The following is a 19806-nucleotide window of genomic DNA, read 5'->3' as shown; positions in this document are numbered from 1 at the left end:
CAGTATACTTGCAAAATAATCTCATCATTATTATATAAATGCAAATGCAAGGTTTGTAAAGTAGGATTTGACCTTTTGTCACAATCCCAGAGAGGACAAAATCAAATATGACGCCAGTGCCCACAGTACATGAAGACAATGCAGTCGCGCCAGGATGGTGGCAGTGGTGCACAGTGGTGTTTCCATGGTTACTACGCAGGGAGCATTTTGTCTGCTAGTCTATTCAGTGAGATTCAATCAGGTTTGCCGCCGCTCTCAGCCAGAAAAGATTGTTTGTGATTAACACCTATGATTGCAGATGTGATCTGCATTCCACTTTACTGTTACAAAAGGCACGCACGCATTAAGCTGCAACTTCATTTGTCTCTATCTGCACTCGGGTCCTCTCATTGAAGCTTTGTCCATTAGTCCAACGCATTACATGTGGCTAGCTAATAGGAGATTGATTAATGGTGAGGAGGTGAAGCCATTAGCTCCTTGAGCCCCCTTAGGAAGAATATGGGAGGGGGTGAATGCTTTTGAAACGGGAAGCATCTATGGGATGATGAAAGGAGCAAGGAGTGAGAGCGGGCCTTCTACGTTACACGAGGACATTATTAAAATTCACAACATCCAAGATAGTGCTCTAAGAATCCCATCACTCTCAGAGGTCAATCAAATGTATCAAAATCGGCTTCAACACCAGCGTGAGGGAAGTGCAATTCATCGCGGCTTCAGCTGCACTGTATCAGCACTTCTACTGACACGCACTCATTTCAGCAACTGCCCATAGGCCCGAACAGATGCCCTAATCAGATCAAGTCACGGTTCTCTTCTCTTGACTTCTCAAATTCCAGTTATGAGATCCATCATTTAATGAGAGCGCCTCAAAAAAAAAAGAAAAAAAAAAAGGTCGGCATTCTATGAACTCGCAATCTCGACGCAGAGGGCAAAGAGTTGCGCTGCTGGGGTACAAAAGACTTAGTGTGGTACAATTGCATCATTACAAGAACTGAAGACTTTCAAAAGCCACAAGAGTTGAACAAGGAAACAGGCAACAGCAAGAAAAAAAACGTGAGTCATGCGATGGTAAGGAGATTTCTGTAGCAATTAATTGTATCCAACAAAAGTACTTTTCAAATTCTCCATCATTGACTTTACAAAACAGCCAAATCCAGTCAGGTGTATGATGTGATTCCCACACCCCCCTCCAATTTAGACAGATTAAGATTCAACGGGGACTAAAGCTCTGATTCACAACACCCTGTCATCAAACATTGACATCTACATTTTGGCTTGTTTTTCTTCCGCCTCTCCTATTTCCTCCACTGCTTGAGAGGGATTTACGAGATAATCGAAGTGAGGCTGTTTCTGTAAAGCTTCTGCATTGACAAACCGGGACAAGAGCTGAGGCGGACCACGACCCCGTAGCCGTTGCTGGGGAGGATTCTGCATTGACCGACCGGGAAAGAAGCGACATGTGTCACTTCATTTCACGAAATGGACTCTTGTGTTGGTTTAACTAACATTGGAAGTGGGATCCTTTCATCTTTTATACCTTCTTCATAACTTGACTTTCAAAAAAAAAAAAGACACTTTCAACCATTTCACAGTAGGTTTAGAAGAAAGTCTAAAAATCTATGCAAATATAAAACCTTTAAAAATGTGGTATCTCGCTTTTTTCTCACAAGCAAACAGCCAGTTGCTGAGGTTGCTAGGCAACAAGAGTGGTGCTTAGGATTGACCAACTTGCTCATCCATGCTTGCTTTGGCCTACCCTGGCTAAAAAGAAAGATAAAACAGACAACCTTCCAATGACACGACTGCTGAAGCTCAGCACAGCTTTCGCAAGCCAGACAGATGATTTGTATTCTAAAACAAAACAGAAAGCTCGCGTCATTACACTGAGGCGGGAGCACAGCTGTCATCACTCTTGGAGGAGAGTGTTCATAGCACTTCAGAGTGACAATTCTTCAATGACAGCCAGGTGCTGACATTGATTGAATAGCTGTTACCATCTAAATAAATCCCATTACCCATCCCACGCATGACTCCACTACTGACAAACATATGATGGGAACACAAGCGGTGAGGCATCCTGACCAAAAAAAAACAACAAGCTAAGAAGCTACTTTTTGTTATTGTTGTTCATTGGTGAAGAATAAAGGACTAAAAGCCAAGGTAAATGGAATTATGGACAGAAAACTATCCTTCCATTTATCAGTTCTCATCCAACATCGGGCAGAGGAAGCCTGCGCATGCACTGCTTCACAATCATTTAACTGAACAATGTTTTGCAACCTAGCATAATGAGCCAATATTACCATTTAACGTCACTTCAGGGCACATTCAGCTAAACATCATCACATCTCAAAGACACCGTTTACGACAATCCTACCACGACAGCCTGCGTAATGGCTGAGCAATGTCCTCCGAGGGTCACCGATTGCTGAGGCACAAGAAGACATTTCATGAGTACCGCATTAAAACAGATGTAGCTTGCCAGCTAGCCGCAAGGAGACGGTCTCGCTTATTATTTAGCCTGTGATGGCAGGGCGACAGTCGGAGGAGGGAAATCATCGCAAACAAACAGTCGTGCTGAGAAGCCATTAGAAGATGGCAAGAGAAATTAGAATGTTCAAGTAAAAACTGAGTGCACAGCTTGCATAATGGTCGCCAGGCATCCGATTTCATTATAGCGGCCTGATACTTTTGTATCTTACTGCAGACATCAGCGTTGACAATCAAGTTCATTGTAGTGTCAACACCAAAAGAGATGATTCCTCACGGAGTGTTAAAAACCAAGATGGTACTCTTGGAGCTGGAGGCTCTTCTGGGCTTAAGGCAGAGATTTATGATGTTGACATCCGACTCCATTTATGCCCTTAGTCACGTAGAAGTAAGTCGGAAAAGTTTCCGTGATAATGCCATACATATCCAAATGGAAAGCTCTCTGGCAGATGCAGAGGGATTTTGAATAGCTTAACTCTGAATATGAGAGAGATGTCTTCAGTCAGCCCGTCACGTGATTGATTGAGTGTGGACACAGGACGAAATAAGAGGAATGAAAAACTTTTCTCTTAATTAACATCCACATCCATTCTTTTCTCTACACTGTAGATTCAGTCTTTTGTTAGTAAAAACTAAAAAAGGGCCAATTGACTGCCACCTCAGCCCTCAACCTACACGTTCAAAGCAATAATCGTGGATTGGCCCAGGCAAGTCGAAGTCAGTTGAGCTGGAGCCTTGGATATGACTAATGAAGTCATTACAGGAAGCCGTGGGAAAGGGAGATTGAGCTGGGCTTCTGTGAGTGAACAGTGACTCCTCATTTGTATCTCAGCATATCAGTGACGGGGGAACAAGGCTAAAGCTGGAACCTGTGAGCCTGTTGGGCTGTGACAGGCCACTGAATACTTAACAGAGTTGTCAGGCGAGGCTTTTAAGGCGACTCGGGGGTGCTTCTAGTCGGCAAAATTCAAATATGGAAAACTGAAGGACCGCCACGTCAGCCTGGTGTGAACACTTGGTTAGGCTCACCGTTATTTGTCAAGCTGAGATCCTGTTGCCTCATCAAATCGACTACCTAAATGGGCGGGAGCATGCTGGGATGCCGAATAAGCAAAAACAAGTGGGAGCCACACACTGACATACTCCAAATGCTTTGACCAATAAGTGGAGCTGTGAAGGGAAGAGAACTCATTTGGTTTTGGATGTAATTGATGCCAACGTCACTCTTCATGTTGTATTTGGCAACATTTTACAACCTGTCTTGGCATCATGGTGGCAGATATAAGAAAACTATCCATATGCTTTCTACCATGAACATCTCATAGCATTAAAAATGAAAAAGGCCTCGGCAAGCAAGACAAGGTTTCTCGAGTAAACATGAATTGCGGATCAGAATAATGTGAACGCCTGAAACATGAGACTGTAAATGTGACGGCTGTGTGAGGCCACTCTATTTGTGTTGAGTGCAACAGTATTGAGTTACTCAAAGAAAGTCGATCGTAAAGATTCGGCTGGTGGGGAGGCCATTGATCCAAAGCAGACGAGAGGAAATGAGAGAAGGGAGCAGAGAGCTTTGTGACCAGAAGTTGTAATCCTCAATGGAATGACTCATCTCATTAACATATTAATACGGATGTTTTTGTATATACACGAGTTGGTTTGTCTGATTAAAAAATGAGTGATGACAACAATGTGGGTGGCTCTTCGGAGTCCTATTTCTTGCTTGGAACTGCTTTTGGCCTCATGCATGTATATTTGACCCCTAAATTCCCCAATCCTGGTTCTTGCGGGTCGGAGTCCTGCAGGTTTGAAATGTTTCCATCCTCGAACACACGTGATTGATATAATCAGCTCATCAGCAAGCTCTGCAGAAGCCTGATAACGATCCTGAAACATCTAAAACCTGCATGACTCCGAGCCTCGAGGACCAGGATTGGGGAAGCCTGGTGTAAACAGACACAAGCAGATGACATTTTACCTAATCAAAAGCTTGAAATGGTTTCCCACTAACATGAAAAATGGTAACCAGAACAAAAATGGAGACCATGAATATGAAAGCCTGACACCAAACCATTTAGTTGCACATTGCATCCCCAGATTTTATTAGTATTCCGTGAGCGAAATCGAAGAAGAATCGTGAATGCAGGAGGGAACGTGGAATGTCTGCCTTCAACTGCACACAAATTGTTTAGTGCCCTCGCGTTCATTGCGTCTCCTTCTCTCACGCTCGTCTTGTTTACTCTCTGACAGCCTAATTGGCATGCAATCAATGCCTTACCTGCGCCTCCACAACATACAAAGCCCTGAGAAAGTTCGACCAGCACAGATCCACCTTCAGTGGTATTGATTCTGAGTCGTCATCCTTCAACATATGACAATTAGGTCCCGTCAGTTATGAACGCTATTTTGCCATGTCCAGGGTTTGAGTCATGAATGTGTTTTTGTGAACCGCATGCGAGCTCCCGAGTGGGACATATTCTGCAGGGATCTTTGCAAACCCTGCAACGTGTTTTCATTTTATTTTTTCCAACCAGCAAACATGATTCCCAGAATGTCTCCAGAGTGTCTTAAAAATCAAAGAAACAAACTTCAGCGCCCTGATTACATGGACTTGTAAAAATAACATAAAAGCGGCGATGTAGTTACTGTGTCTTACTCGCAATAACTTGTATGCTCAGTTCAAAGCTTCAGCTTAGAAGACACATTTAAATTCCATCTCCTTCCACTCAGATCCAATCAAATAGTCACAACCACACCTTATAAACGCACATCACTATCCATCCTGACCGAGATACAAATCAGAAGGGGTGATTAGTACGGCCTGGCTTGCTGTTGCCTGAGGGGTGGATTGTAGGGACGCAGCTGAGGGAGGTGTGAGAAGGGAGCCGGTTGCTTCCTAGTTAGCCTTCAAGGGAGCAACTGTCAGTTTATCTAACTGCTAATTACTCATTACATGTGACTCTTTGAATGATAAAATGGCAGTTAGAGGTAATTAGCATTTTATTTGATGCCAGGATACGCTTACAAGGAGGGAAGTATGGCTTATCATGTAGCAGATATAAAAAAACAAAAAACAAAAACATAACTTTAACGTTAACTCATTTGCTCCCAATAACGTGTAAATACCTTTTTTTTTAAATGTTGTGTCCCAAAGACGTATTTATACGTTTTTTTGTTTTTTATGCTAGAGCAGGGGTGGCGAGATCCGGTCCTCGAGGGCCGCAGTCCTGCTGGTTTTAGATATTTCCCTTCTTCAACACAGCTGATTCATGATCAGCTCATCAGCAAGCTCTACAGAAACCTGATAACGAGCCTGTTAATTGGAATCAGCTGCACTTCGAGTAGGGAAATCTGCAAAACCTGCAGGACACCGGCCCTCGAGGACTGCAGTTTGCCACCCCTGTGCTAGAGCATACAGAAGGCTTTGATGCAGCCTCTCAGCTGCAAAGAACGGTTGCAGAAATGGTAGTTATTACACAAACGGCCAGCAGGTGGCAGCAGAGCAAAGGAGATCAACCAGAGCCATCTAGAAAAAAAGCTAAATTACTTACACTTTTAAATAGATTTGTGAAAACTGATGAAACTTAGCTCTCTTCTAATGCTAATTGCTGCAAAACGGAAACAGATAGAAACATACTTTTTTTTCTGATGAGAGAAAAGACTTTAATCTTTCTTTTGGTAGGTTCCATGCTTTTATAGCAATTGAACACAATATTCTGTGGGCCTTGCAAAATCAGTCAAAATCCAGTAAAACGGCCGGGAGCGAACGGAATTGCTTCTGTGAAAATGGCTGGGAGTGAATGAGTTAACTAAGGGGTAATTTTTTTCTGCTATTGTTGTTGCTACTATATTATTAGTAGCAGCATAGTATTTGTAGTATATTTGTTATTGTGTCTTATTTATTATTGTCCGATTTTATGCACACAACTTGGCTTCAACTATGCGTGTTTTTCTAAGTGCTCAGTTAATTAATAGAGTTGAGTAAATACGTGAAATGCAGCATTAAGATCACGATTGTAATGCAGAGGTGGTAAAACAAAAACGCTTGCTTCTTGACACATTAAAATGAGTGTGACAAGCTTCAGTAATTACTCCTTTCTGCTGTAGTTTTGTCAGCAGTCTTTTGTTGCCCCTCACTCTTTATTGTTTATCTAATTTAATGGGACAAAGTAATTTCACATTTGTAACCATATCAAAAAGCAATTAGAGTGTGACTATAAGCCGCTAAACAATGTCGGCCCTCAATCACGGCTGAGGAAAAAGGCACAAAAATGAGGTTTGGGGATATTTTAGCTTGTTTATTTCCTCAATGTGCTGCTCAGCTAAACATGTTATCAGGTTAGCAGCTGATTGGTTGCATCAGCAAAAAATAGCAAAAATCCATTGGTAATTATCTGTCTCATTTACCAACTTGAAATGGCATCACGTTGCCACGTTCATAGACGTTAGTATTCACTCCTGCTTTCCACTTTGGAGATGAGAGCAAGGAGCAGCGCCCACGGTGTCATTTTCATTTTTCGATCGACTTTCCTCTCACGCAATCAAGATGAATGTGCGTCCACGCGGGCAACGTCTGGAAATTGAATTCACGTGCATGTAAGTGATTGATCGCTTCCACCTTAGGCGTGTATTGACAACCGCATAACACAGTGGACGCTGATTTTGGCCATTATTACACTCGGCATTACAAATACAAAACATGTCTATACGGACTCACTTGTGGTTCTGATTGGACAAAAAAAAAAAAAGGAAAAAGGTTGGCTTCTAATAGGCAGGTTGCATTTTGAAAATGCAACACTTGACTTTGAAGCAGCGATGACCGAAGGCTATTCTGGATCGATCTCAGAGGCAGGACACCGTGAAGAGCGCATCAACCGCTTCTCAATCTGCTTGCCTCGTCTGACATTTTCTGAGGTTAGGGCATGTATTGACAGTCTATTTCCCCCTTTCCCCCTCCACCGCTCTGCTACGCTTCCACCTGCTCTGTGTCGCACATTATTGTTCAGGCCATCACTAGGAGTGGAGGCGGAATGCCCTGGTGTCCCTTCTGCAGGCTTTGTCTCAAAGAGGTGTCGCTCCCAAACCACCTCTTTAAGATTCCGGGCACGAAAACAACAGCATGTATGGGTGGGAGAGCAGGGAGCAGGTAGCCCGGGATTTAGCTCAGGGATTGAGGCCAGGTTCAAGCTTTACGATGAGGAAAAAGTGACAGATCCCGAAACATGAGCGAGGAGATGCTCAGGCACCCGTCCGTGGTCCTGCAGGTGCAATGCTAAGAACTGTAGCATCTAGTCTGCTCGGCGGTGAGCTTCATGGGAAGTGGCAAGGGCGGCCATGCATTTTAACACGCTGTCTCTTTGCTGTTTTTTTTCCTTTCATTGGCACTCTCCCTCACCATCATTTTGGTTTGGTCTGAACACAAAGATGCATGAGTGTTGCTGTTAGATGAAACAGAAACAAGCCAGAATGATAAAGTGACGGAATGCCAAGCACTGTGGCTCTATTATTTATTTTTCATATTTATTTATTTGTATGATATTGACGAGCATGCATCTTTATTGAGATTCTTTTTCAATTTCAAGTTTTGCGATTGGCATTCAGCAAAAAAAACATCTTCATTTGGAGCCTGTAACACATTTTTGTATCTTGGATTTTTTTTCCCAAGGCCAATTCTTTTGCCTCTGCTATTAAAGTGCTTCTAAAGTGTTTCAAAAGAGCGCCCGTTATGCCATTGCTCACTTTGGCATCACTCTCTGGACATTGACTCGACCATTCTGTCCATGGCTGTGTCTCTCATTCCTCCATTTCCCCCCAGCATTTTCTCCTCCTTCTTCTTTATAAATGTGTGAGCTATACAGCAAACAAAGCCGATGACGAACATTCCCCCTTTAAGCCTATTATTAATAATTTACTGCATTTTTGCCAGGCAGGCATTGGCATCCCGCTGCCACTTAACTGCCTCCAGGACTGATTGCCACACACAAATAAAGCCTCCTAGGAAGTCCTTAATGTTTTTTAGACACTATAGTAAAACATGCAACAAAGTGGGCTCAACAATTAGAGAAGCAAAAAGCAAAATGTGGAAACGGGGTTTGTGGGCTAAGCAGGACGTAAATTCCATCTTAACTCATTCACTGCCATTGATGGAAAAAAGACGTCAAATGAGGCATTTTTTTTTCTGGTCTGGCAATGAATATGTTAAAAAAAAAAGAAAAGGAAAAAAGAAAACTCAGCCTTTTAGCACTGACTAACTCATTATATCAAATGCACAGATGCGAAGAGTGATGCAATCCATTTGGGCAGTGGCGTAGTTAGGACTATTGGGGGGGGGGGGGGGGGGGGGTTTGTCAGACAGAAGCCCCCTTAAATATTGTTAAGCTACATTATTTTTTTTAAACATGGTAAAAATCAATGAAGAAATTATAAATTGTTGATATAATGTATAGCAGGGGTGTCCAAACTTTTTCCTCTGAAGGCCACATACAGAAAAATAGAAAGCTGCAAGGGCCACTTTGATTTTTTTTTTTTTAGTTATTTATTAACACATTCATTGCCAGACCAGAAAAAAAAAATGCATCATTTGACATCTTTTTCCGTCAATGGCAGTGAAAGAGTTAATTATGTGATTTGACCGGAAGACATAAAGCTATTCTGATTCGGATCACGAGTTCTTTCAAGGACATATAGCTGAGGAGATGAAACAAATACTCACACTACCTAACAAAATAAACTCCTGAAACCATGCAAAGCAAAAGGAGGGTTTTCCAGGGTCAAACCTTGTTGGAGGTGCTGAACCCCACCAGTTTCCTATGCACAGCAAATCCTTCTTTATTGAAAACAATATGATTTTTGACTACTGCGCGCACCAAATTCCCTGCAGCACAAATCGGTCGTGAATCAGGTGTGTCTCTTGACCTCTATCAAACCCCTGAGACTGGCACCCAAAACCGCTGTGGTTTAACTGAAGCCAGATTAAGAAGCACTGGTCTCGTATCTGGACCCGACATGCTCTTTCAGGATTGAGGTCCACGGAGGAGTGTAGATGCAGGTGGTTCACCTTTCATCTTGAAGTGGAATATATGAACACTCTTTACTCTGCTGTGGGCTGAAAACTGTTTCAATATTTTATAAGAGCAATATAGGCCAGGCAAATACATTTTGATGTTTTTTTTTGTCTTCCTCTGGTCCTTGTAGGCCTAAATGTGGCTAATGAAAAACAAGGTTGGACCGGGAAATGCTGGAGTCACTGTTTTGTTTGTTTCACACATACCACATTTTCTTCCTTCGCAAAAGTGTTTCTACACAAACGGCAAGCGGGAGGTTGCGCAACATTCTTTAGCCGACGGATCTTAGCCTTACTTGCAAAATGGCTCAATTAGCACATCTTTTTTCAAACTCCAGCAGACAATCCCCGGCGTGCGAGGACTTCAAAAGGCAGCGCGTGGTGCTAGAAGGAGACGTTCCATTCCAAAGGACGTCTATTGTTTTCGTCTTCCCTCCTTTCTATTGCCTTTCTACCAGATTGGAAATATGGACTCGGAATGGTTTCGGTGGACTCAAATTAAAAGTCAGTTACTTGCACCCAACTCAGATGAGATGAAGGCAGCCTTGTTTCATTACAACTTTATTGTCGAATTGATCCGAGCTGCAGCGGCTGTCGATACGAAGCCAACACACACCAAACAGAACACAGGCAAATGTGTGTGTGTATCTCACAATTCTAAATTGAAGAGAAGGACAAGTTTACCCTTTGAAACAAATCAAATTTGAACTGACCTTCACACAAGGTCAGCGTGTTGCAGTCCAACTGTCTACCAGTAAAAATGAGCCTCAAAAAATGTCAATATATTTTCAAATCAATCTAGATCAAACAAAGATAAATATCATCTTTGAACAAACAGTGCAAACATGCTATAAAGGCTTTTCGAGTCCAAAAATAAACATATCAAAACAAAACAAATCGAGCTACACAAGTGACACAGCATCGAGGACCCCTGACCCTCAACATGCCATCACAAGCAAACAAACCGCCCCCTTTCGCCTTTCGTCCTTCCATGTTGATCAAAAGTGAAAAGCTAATGAGATGGAAGTAAACCTGCCACCCGATGCGAACATATGGGCAAGGCATGTGAGGAAACAAGAGTGAGGGACAGAACGTGACTATTGATCAAGCGGAGGGCGGTGTGGCTGTCCATACTGGCGGCTTTCCCGGGAGAGTCACGACAGAAAACGGGGAAGCAATATTGATTACTCATACGCGTATGTCCTTTTTTTTTTTTTTTTTTTTTTTTTTAAAAAAAAACCTAAATGCACATTTCAGGAGTCTAAGCAAGTCTTTTGATGCACAGAGTGGGTCTTGTTGTTTCCCTCCCTTCTTCTACTGTTTCTTTTTTTCTATCTAAGAAACTTCAGGCGCTAAGTAGCGAACCACCAGACTTCCTGTTCTGTCTCCCTTTGTCATTGTCATTTTTTGTGTCTCTAGAATGGGTTGCGACTGTGAAGACAAAGTCCTTGTGTGTTTTTTTTTTTTTCATACTTAAGCCTGGTTCACACGGCAGAATTGGCCCGATTTTAGCCCTCCCGACAATCGTAAAGACGCGCCGAGACGCAAGCGATAATCCTGCCTTCCCGATATCGGCACTCGGAAGGACCCCCGACTTGAAATCGGGGTTATCCAACATGTTGGATTGTTTTGGACCGACTTCGCTCCGCGCAGCCGATTGACGGTGACGTGCGGCCAATCAGAAAGTGATCCAGCGAGGAAGCCGGTGGGGAATCCAAAATCAAAACAGTCATGACGCAGCAGAAAGTCCGTGCTCGCGGTATTACACACTTTTTTATTTTTTTAATTATTTGTATTATTATTATTTTTTTATACACGCACTAGGGGTGTGAATTGCCTAGTACCTGACGATTCGACTCGTATCACGATTCATAGGTCACGATTCGATTCGATATCGATTAATCCCGATACGAATTTATAAGTTGATTGTTGCGATTTATTATTATTATTATTATTAGTAGTAGTAGTAGTAGTAGTAGTAGTAGTAGTATTTTAAATTTAGAAAATCCTAATCAGTAAATTTTTACAGTGTAAGATTTGTATGAAAATGTATTATTTATTCATCTGAAACTTCAGTCTTATAAAGGTTGTAATCTGTTTCATGTTTGAACAGCATTAAAATAAAATATTAAGGCTTAATGTTCCATTAATATAACATTCTTCCATGCTTAAGGTGTGAACCCTAAGACGTTTTGATGAATATTTTACCATAAAAAATGGATATTTAAAAATCGATTTGGCCGCCTATTGAATCGATTCGAGAATTGCGCAATGTAATATCGCGATATATTGCCGAATCGATTTTTTTTTAACACCCCTAACACGCACACACATTCGCCACAAATAAACGTGGTCTCCGGGTGGGACGCCGATCCGCGCCGCCAGCACCGAGCCGAGGGCAAGCGATGTCTCAAATGTGCCAAAAAATATTGACTCTGAAAAAAATATGTTGCTTCCAATGTTTGAAATGCACATGCAGATGAACCTAACCATAGATATCCTCCTTCCTTTCTGCCAGGCTAATTTGCGCAAATGCGGAGACTATCGTACAATACTGCATAATCAGATGATCTGCGTTTGGACTGCAGCACTCCCATTCCCCCTAAAGGATGTGCGACATGACTGGCAAAATTAATTAATCAAATGTGCATGGGGAAAGGAACTCAAACATAATATAATATAGTCATAAAATACAGCATATAAAAGAAAATCCTTCTCCCTGTTGTGTTAAGAGTCGAAGTGCTTTAGGGGGAAAAAGTCTGCCTCGACTTTTATGTTACAGTCGAACGTTCCCATGATGGATGAGGAAGAAAGTGTTTGAAAGAGCCTTGTTTAGCCCCTCACGCGCTTTCCACAGATACTTGGGTGCATGTAGCATGTCAATTGTTCAAAAGAAAAGGTAAAGGCTACCAAATAAACTGATCAGAACGATATCTCTAAGCACTGAAGAGGCGGAGCGAGACACAAGCAGTTGATTGGTGGATAGAGATTGGAAGAGGAAGACAACCAGCAACTCCGAAGTCGTTCACTGTGTCACGTACTTACGCCGAGGGTAAGGTTGTATAATTCCGTCTGGGAGACTTAAGCCCAATAAAATCCTTCCCAGGACACTCAAATCACCACAAGGACGTACGATATTCCACACAGGGCTTTGGCAGAGGAATCTATTAGAACGACTCTGCGATGGGGAATGAAAGATTATCGCCCTCTTGGAAAGCCACCATTTATCACCTCATTGGCCTCCGTGTTCACGCCCGCCTCAGCGCCGCTGTGCTCATGCTACGGAAAATCCATTACTGGTCTCGGCACAGGGCGGAAGATAGTTTTAACAAGCAGGAAATATAGGGAGAGCTGTGATTCCATGGATAAGAAAATGCTTTTCTCACAGGCCTAAAATATGACCACCTTCCAATAATTACTTTGAATTATTTGTAGAGAACAAAGCCGTTATATTTACATGAGCTCTCAAAATGTGCATCTCTACCATATAGACCATTGATTATCAATCTTATTTCTTCCAAGCAATTGTTCATTAGCCAGTAGCATTCATACTTTTTTTTTTTTTTTAAGAAAAAAGATCCGCCTACATTGCCCATTGTTCCGCGTTAATGGCCTCTTTTAAAAGAAATAATGGGCACATGTCAATATGTGGATATTTCCACCACCACAGCAAGTTTCTAGGTAACGCAATCAATTTTGGCTGCTGCAAAACGCAGAAGGCCACATACTGAAGGACGAGTATCTGCTAAGTGAATTTTTCAACTAAAAACTCAGGGGAGCTGATTGGATTGCTTTGGAGAGTCACAATTGATGCATGCCATCGTGAAACTATAATTAGCATTATAATGTGGGCAAAATGTGTGAGGATTAGCCCATAAAAGATAGGTGCAGGTATAACAGACTTTTTCCAAAAGATAACTAGTGTTGTTCCGATACCGATACTGCATTAAAACAGTGGTATCGGTATCAGTGACTACTCACAAGTAACATGCCGATACCATTAAGTCCAATGCTAACATAGGATTTTGGATGCAGCATCTTGTCTTGCTGGTGCACGACATTCACTGGTATGTGACATGTTCACTACATGCCGATCTAAGATATCCTATTGGCCCTTGAATGCTCTGAACCAATAGCAGGACAGCTTTTTCATGTTGAGGAAAAAAAACCTTAAGTATCGGCCTGGTATCGGTATCGGCCAATACTGCAAAGCTGGGTATCGGTATCAGGGGCCAAAAAACGGTATCGGAACAACACTAAAGATAACCCAATACCAACAATTCCTCCATATTGTCTTATGCTCTTTTCAGCCCTTGTGAGCGAGAGTAATTGGAGTAGTGCAGAGATGAAGGCAGAAGAGGACACGGTGAAGTGGAAACAGCAAGCTCTACTTTATCAGCACCCACGGGATCAAATCTGAGGAAGTCATACAGTGTCAGTCAGGATTTTACTGATAAGACACACCTGAGATATAATTCCACCTCTATTATTTTTTTTATTCCTCTCCTCTCTTCCTCCACGCCTCGTGTTCTCGTTCCAAAGTGGAGCCGAGGGCTTTGATGATGTTTGCATTTGTCTTGAGTGGTCTCAAAGCAATTACTAAGCCTTGTTAGTTGTCCTTTAATGCACATTGTGGCTTAAAAGCCATCCCGTTCTTTAATTAAACCCAGAAAAGCAGTAGAGGCACTGCGCTGGATCGACATTGAAGCAGAAACTCATCAAGAGGAAAGCAAAAGTTTGAGCGAAATGATTCCTAGTCTGTCTTTGATACAAGAATGATGGTGCAACGCTGAAAGGATGAGCTTTCTTTTGCATCCATTTCCGGTCCTGCAGACATTCACTGTCAACCAATCCTCGCCAGCTCTTGACATGTTGACTTTTAACATCCAGTGCGTTGATTTTTGGGGGAAGCCAACATGCCTTTTCCTTTCATAGACTTGCCCATGCATTTGCTCAAGCGTCTGCAAATGGCAAGATAGCTGCGACCTCCTTCAAGTGTGCGTTCGTCTCTGCCAGGCTTGTCGGCGTGCGAATGATAAAAGCATGCCAGGCAATTATGCGTTCATTCACACCGGGTTCGGCTAACGAGGTGGCCGATAATTGCAGGGCCGCCTGGCAAATGGTGGGGAGAGGCAAGACGAGGAGGCAGGAGGGAGTATCACTCAAGTGAAACTTGCCAACACGACACATTTGGTTTATTTTACCAATTGAATGATCTGGCTTGAGAGTGTTACAGCTTTGCTTCTCTGAATGGATGTGCAAAATATTGTGGCTGGCCTACTGTATAGTGTGTGCGTTACCCTAATCAGTGAGGGCATGATGAAGAGCGGTTATAAATACACTCAATTAGCATGGCCAGCAGCTGGCTTGACTGTAAATGCGCACATGCCTGGCAGACTCCAACGGCTTAAAAGAAAAAGGAAGAATTGCCCAAATCGGCTTTCCCTGTGCCTTTCCCTCCCTCGCTCACTTTCAGCCTTCCCGAGAGGCCAGCATCTCCCTCTGCTTCCTCTGGCTCACAGGAGAGCAAGAAAGGGAAACAAAGGTAAACGTACTGTATGTGCACCATTTCCATTTAACTCATTTACTCCCAATAACGTTTAAATACATTTTTTTTAATGTTCTAAGTGTCCCAAAGACGTATTTATACGTTTTTTTTGTTTTTTTATGCTAAAGCATACAGAAGGCTTTGATGCAACCTCTCAACTGCAAAGAACGGTTGCAGAAATGGTAGTTATTACACAAACGGCCAGCAGGTGGCAGCAGAGCAAAGGAGATCAACCAGGGCCATGTAGAAAAAAAGCTCAATTACTTTCAATTTTAAATAGATTTGTGAAAACTGATGAAACTTAGCTCTCTTCTAATGCTAATTGCAGCAAAACGGAAACAGATAGAAACATACTTTTTTTCCTGATGAAAGAAGAGACTTTAATCTTTCTTTTGGTAGGTTCCATGCTTTTATAGCAATTGAACACAATATTCTGTGGGCCTTGCAAGAACAGTCAAAATCCAGTAAAACAGCCGGGAGCGAACGGGATTGCTTCTGTGAAAATGGCTGGGAGTGAATGAGTTAAGTAATTCATTCTTAGCCATATTCATTGAAGCACAACCCCCCTTCGCTCCCGGCTGTTTTACTGGATTTTGACTGTTCTTGTAAGGCCCACAGAATATTGTGTTCTATTGCAATAAAAACATGGAACCTACCAAAAGAAAGATTAGAGTCTCTTCATTCATCAGGAAAAAAAAAAGAGTATTTTTTTTAATGTTTTTCACCAATTGGCGTTAGAATATAGCAAAGTTTCATCATTATTCACAAATCTGTTTAAAACAACTTGTTTGCAACACGGCCCTGATCGATCCCTTATACTCTGTTGCCACCTGCTGGCCGTTTTTGTAATAACTACCATTGGTTCAACCGTTCAGTTCAGAGGCTGCATCAAAGCCTTCTGTATGCTCGAGCATAAAAACACATAAATACGTCTTTGGGATACTGGTAATATTTAAAACAGAATGTATTTGTATGTTTTTTTTTATGAGCAAATGAGTTAAAGTGGCTTTGAGAAGGCACACATGCACATAAAAACCGACCTGTCAAGTCTGTGTCTGTCTGTCCGTCTCTCTACATACAAGGCTCAGTTAAAAATGTTATTGAGTTTTGAGTTAACAGGAGTCTTCTCTGAGGTATGTGTCAAGTTTAAAAGACATATTTATTTGGACTTTTCAGGGACTAAGTTTTCAACCCACCACTTATTATTTTGGACAACTGGAAGCTGCAACAGAACGCCTCGTATCCCGTTAGTTTCGCAGGAAGGTTCTGTGATTTATTTGGGCAGCCCTGCTTCTCTGCTCATGAGCAACCACAAGCTCGGCGTGCAACCAACAGTGTTTATTAAGTCATAAAGCACAGCTGCTGTGTTTGCCCGCAGTAACACAAACAGAAATATGATTTAAGGTGGAATACCGGAGTGCAAATAAGTGTTTCTTTAAGAGACAAATAGGACAAAAAAATAGAAGAGGTGATTGAGCTCCAAAATATTCCCAACGTAACACCAAGATGACGCAGAACCATTTTGATTTGCGCACACACAAATGCCACCACATCGAATACCCTACCTTGGTTTCCAGAGAAGGACGAATCCCCGAGAGCTGTCCGACTCAGACGCAATTTGTCATGAGTCAGCTGACGCCAAGGAGAAAAGGCCAATCATTTGGCGGGGAAAGTAAAGAAGGCCGGCAAGAAGAAAGGGCCGGCAATAAAGAGAACAAGGCGATGGATTAACCCAGCTGCATTTGGGGTCAAGTGGATGAAATATGGTAGTGAGGGATCCAAACTGGCAAGGGCGCCAAAAGACTTCACAAGGGAGGAAAACGTGTACCCCGATAAACATAAATGAAAAGTTGTATGTGTGCTTTTTCTCATCTTAACTCATTCACTCCCGGCCATTTTCACAGAAGCAGTCCCGTTCGCTCCCGGCTGTTTTACTGGATTTTGACTGATTTTGCAAGGCCCACAGAATATTGTGTTCTATTGCTATAAAAGCATGGAACCTATCAAAAGAAAGTTTAGTCTCTTCTTTCATCAGGAAAAAGAAAGTATGTTTCTATCTGTTTCCGTTTTGCGGCAATTAGCATTAGAAGAGAGCTAAGTTTCATCAGTTTTCACAAATCTATTTAAAATTGTAAGTAATTGAGCTTTTTTTCTAGATGGCCCTGGTTGATCTCCTTTGCTCTGCTGCCACCTGCTGGCCGTTTGTGTAATTACCATTTCTGCAACCGTTCTTTGCAGTTGAGAGGCTGCATCAAAGCCTTCTGTATGCTCTAGCATAAAAAAAAACAAAAAAAAACGTAGAAATATGTCTTTGGGACACTTAGAACATTAAAAAAAACGTATTTATACGTTATTGGGAGTAAATGAGTTAAGGAATGATGCAACTTACCTGGGTGGCCAGCATGATTCTATTTCACTAGTTCTTAAACCAGTCAAGCGATAAATCACAACTTAAACATTCTCCTATGGATGTTCATCAGAACCCAGCCTCGCACCACTGGTAGCATAAATTGCCTGTGGGGCATTTACGTGCACACACACACACTGAAAAACTTAAGAGACTCACGGTCGTTGCAAAATGAGCCTCCATAGGACGTCATGGTGCAGTCGCAGGTGTAGCCCTCCCACTGCTGGAGACAAACCCCTTGATGGTAGCAGGAGTCCTCCGTACAGGTGGTACTTGGTCCTAAAGAGGGAGGAGTTTCAGGTGTGAAGGTGAGAATATTACTCATAGGACAGCTCGTTATGATTTAACCAGGGATAGATCGATTACTGGCTATTTGAAATTTTGGCGAATATTGGCATCTGCCAAATCTGAAGGCCGATAAAGATGGTTACTGAGCGGCGAATGCTTGTGAATTTTGGGTTTCCATCAAGCTTTGGAAAAGGATGTAAAGATGTTTGCAGCCAGTTTTTCTTGCGGGAAATAAATGTTAAACATGTTCAGTTTTTCTTTTTCTTTCTTTCAGCTTAAGAGATCAATTTAAACCCAGGTTAACTTCACATTAAAGTACATTATGTATATTTAAATTTTCATTTAACTTTAAAATATATGCTGCTGACACTGGTAATGACCTAACTTTGTGGATTGGTTAGAAATTAAAACAAAACTAAGAAATAGTTTAACATTTCATCTTTGTTTAAATTTTGGAAACTATTTTTTTTGTTTTTTCATTTATCTTAAGACCCTGGAAACTCCCTGAACTTTGTGTTAGAATTTTTAAGCAAACATCTACTGTAGGGGTGTGAATTGCCTAGTACCTGACGATTCGATTCGTATCACGATTCACAGGTCACGATTCGATTCGATACCGATTAATCCCGATACGAATGGTCACGATTCGATACCGATTAATCCCGATACGAATTTATAAGTCGATTGTTGCGATTTTTTTTCATTCATATTTAGAAAATACTAATCAGTAAGCTTGTAGAGTGTAAGATTTATATGAAAATGTATTATTTATTTATCTGAAATTTCAGTCTTATAGAGGTTGTAATCTGTTTCATGTTTGAACAGCATTAAAATAAAAATATTAAGGCTTAATGTGCCGTTCATATAACATTCTTCCATGCTCAAGGTGTGAATCCTAAAAAAAAAAAAAAAAAAAAAAAAAAAAAAAAAAAAAAAAAAAAAAAAAATCGATTCTGCCGATTATTGAATCGATTCGAGAATCGCGCGATGTAGTATCGCGATATATCGCCGAATCGATTTTTTAACACCCCTAATCTACTGTATATGTTCAAAATTCAAAGAAAAACCATCAACATGTTGAAAATTTGAAAAGTTGTTTGAACAAACATGCTTGAGAGTTTTAGTTTTATAATTTTGACGCTATTTTCACTGCAAATGTATATCGGCTCCAAATATCGGTTATAAAAAAAGTTTAACGACATGCTACAGCCGCAAATATACTGCATATCTTCTTAAAACCTCTGATGGCTCTGATATATCTTCTCGGGCCATTGCATGGCTTTTCCATGTTGCGACAACGAGGCGCTCTAAAGCAACCACGCTAGCGTGAAGCTCCCGTCCACATGCTAGCCGTAACATTAGACTTTTAAATAATATTTTACCACGCTCATCCAGCTGCTCGCTATATGACATGCTCACACTCATGGCTGACAACGAGGCGCTCTAAAGCGGCCACTTAGGTTCCAATTCAAAACAAATTCACCCAGGGAACACTTTTTCTCACTTTTCCACATCACAATCTTGGCTCACAACAAGAAGACTTATTTTTTATTTATTTTTTTCTTCCTAAAAAAATAGCCACTTGCTTGTTGGTATTGTCGTGCATAAAACAAACACGCACGCATGTACGCACATGCTTCAATGCCAGACTAATTAGCTAACAAGAAGAGCAGATATCTTCCTGTGAAGAGATTATTCTGTTAAAATAAATCAATACATGATGCAGGAGATGTGTTTATGCTAGATAATACTTAAAGGCAATTTGTTTATTTTTTCAAACTGTGTTGCTGTTGGAGCAGGCTAATTACCCGGCACGCTAATAAAAGGTTCCCTTAGGGAGTTAATTAAACATTGTGTCATATTAAATAATGGAGGGTTGACTATTGATCAGCTGCCTGAAAAGTCACAGTCAGTCCACATTCCTAAGCTGAGCACAACACGGTGGAAGTGTTGATGAAAAAGAACCCAGAATAAACATAAATAAATATGGCTGTCCTGATAAAAGATAGA

The 19806-nt window shown here is 41.5% G+C and overlaps 1 protein-coding gene across 6 annotated transcripts in view; it reads right to left on the bottom strand.

Moving 5' to 3' along the window:
* Nucleotides 1–19806, bottom strand: part of LOC144003105 (neurexin-2-like) — a 392228-nt gene that overhangs the window by 127517 nt on the left and 244905 nt on the right. For all 6 annotated transcript variants that reach the window (XM_077498936.1, XM_077498934.1, XM_077498935.1 and 3 more), the window contains one exon: nt 17668–17787. In XM_077498936.1, coding sequence (XP_077355062.1) covers nt 17668–17787 — 120 coding nt within the window. The remainder of the gene's footprint in view (nt 1–17667; nt 17788–19806) is intronic.

This window comes from Festucalex cinctus, chromosome 16 (genome assembly GCF_051991245.1).
Source record: "Festucalex cinctus isolate MCC-2025b chromosome 16, RoL_Fcin_1.0, whole genome shotgun sequence".
In the NCBI taxonomy this organism is placed as follows: Eukaryota; Metazoa; Chordata; class Actinopteri; order Syngnathiformes; family Syngnathidae; genus Festucalex; species Festucalex cinctus.
This window is presented reverse-complemented; position numbering and strand designations above follow the sequence as displayed.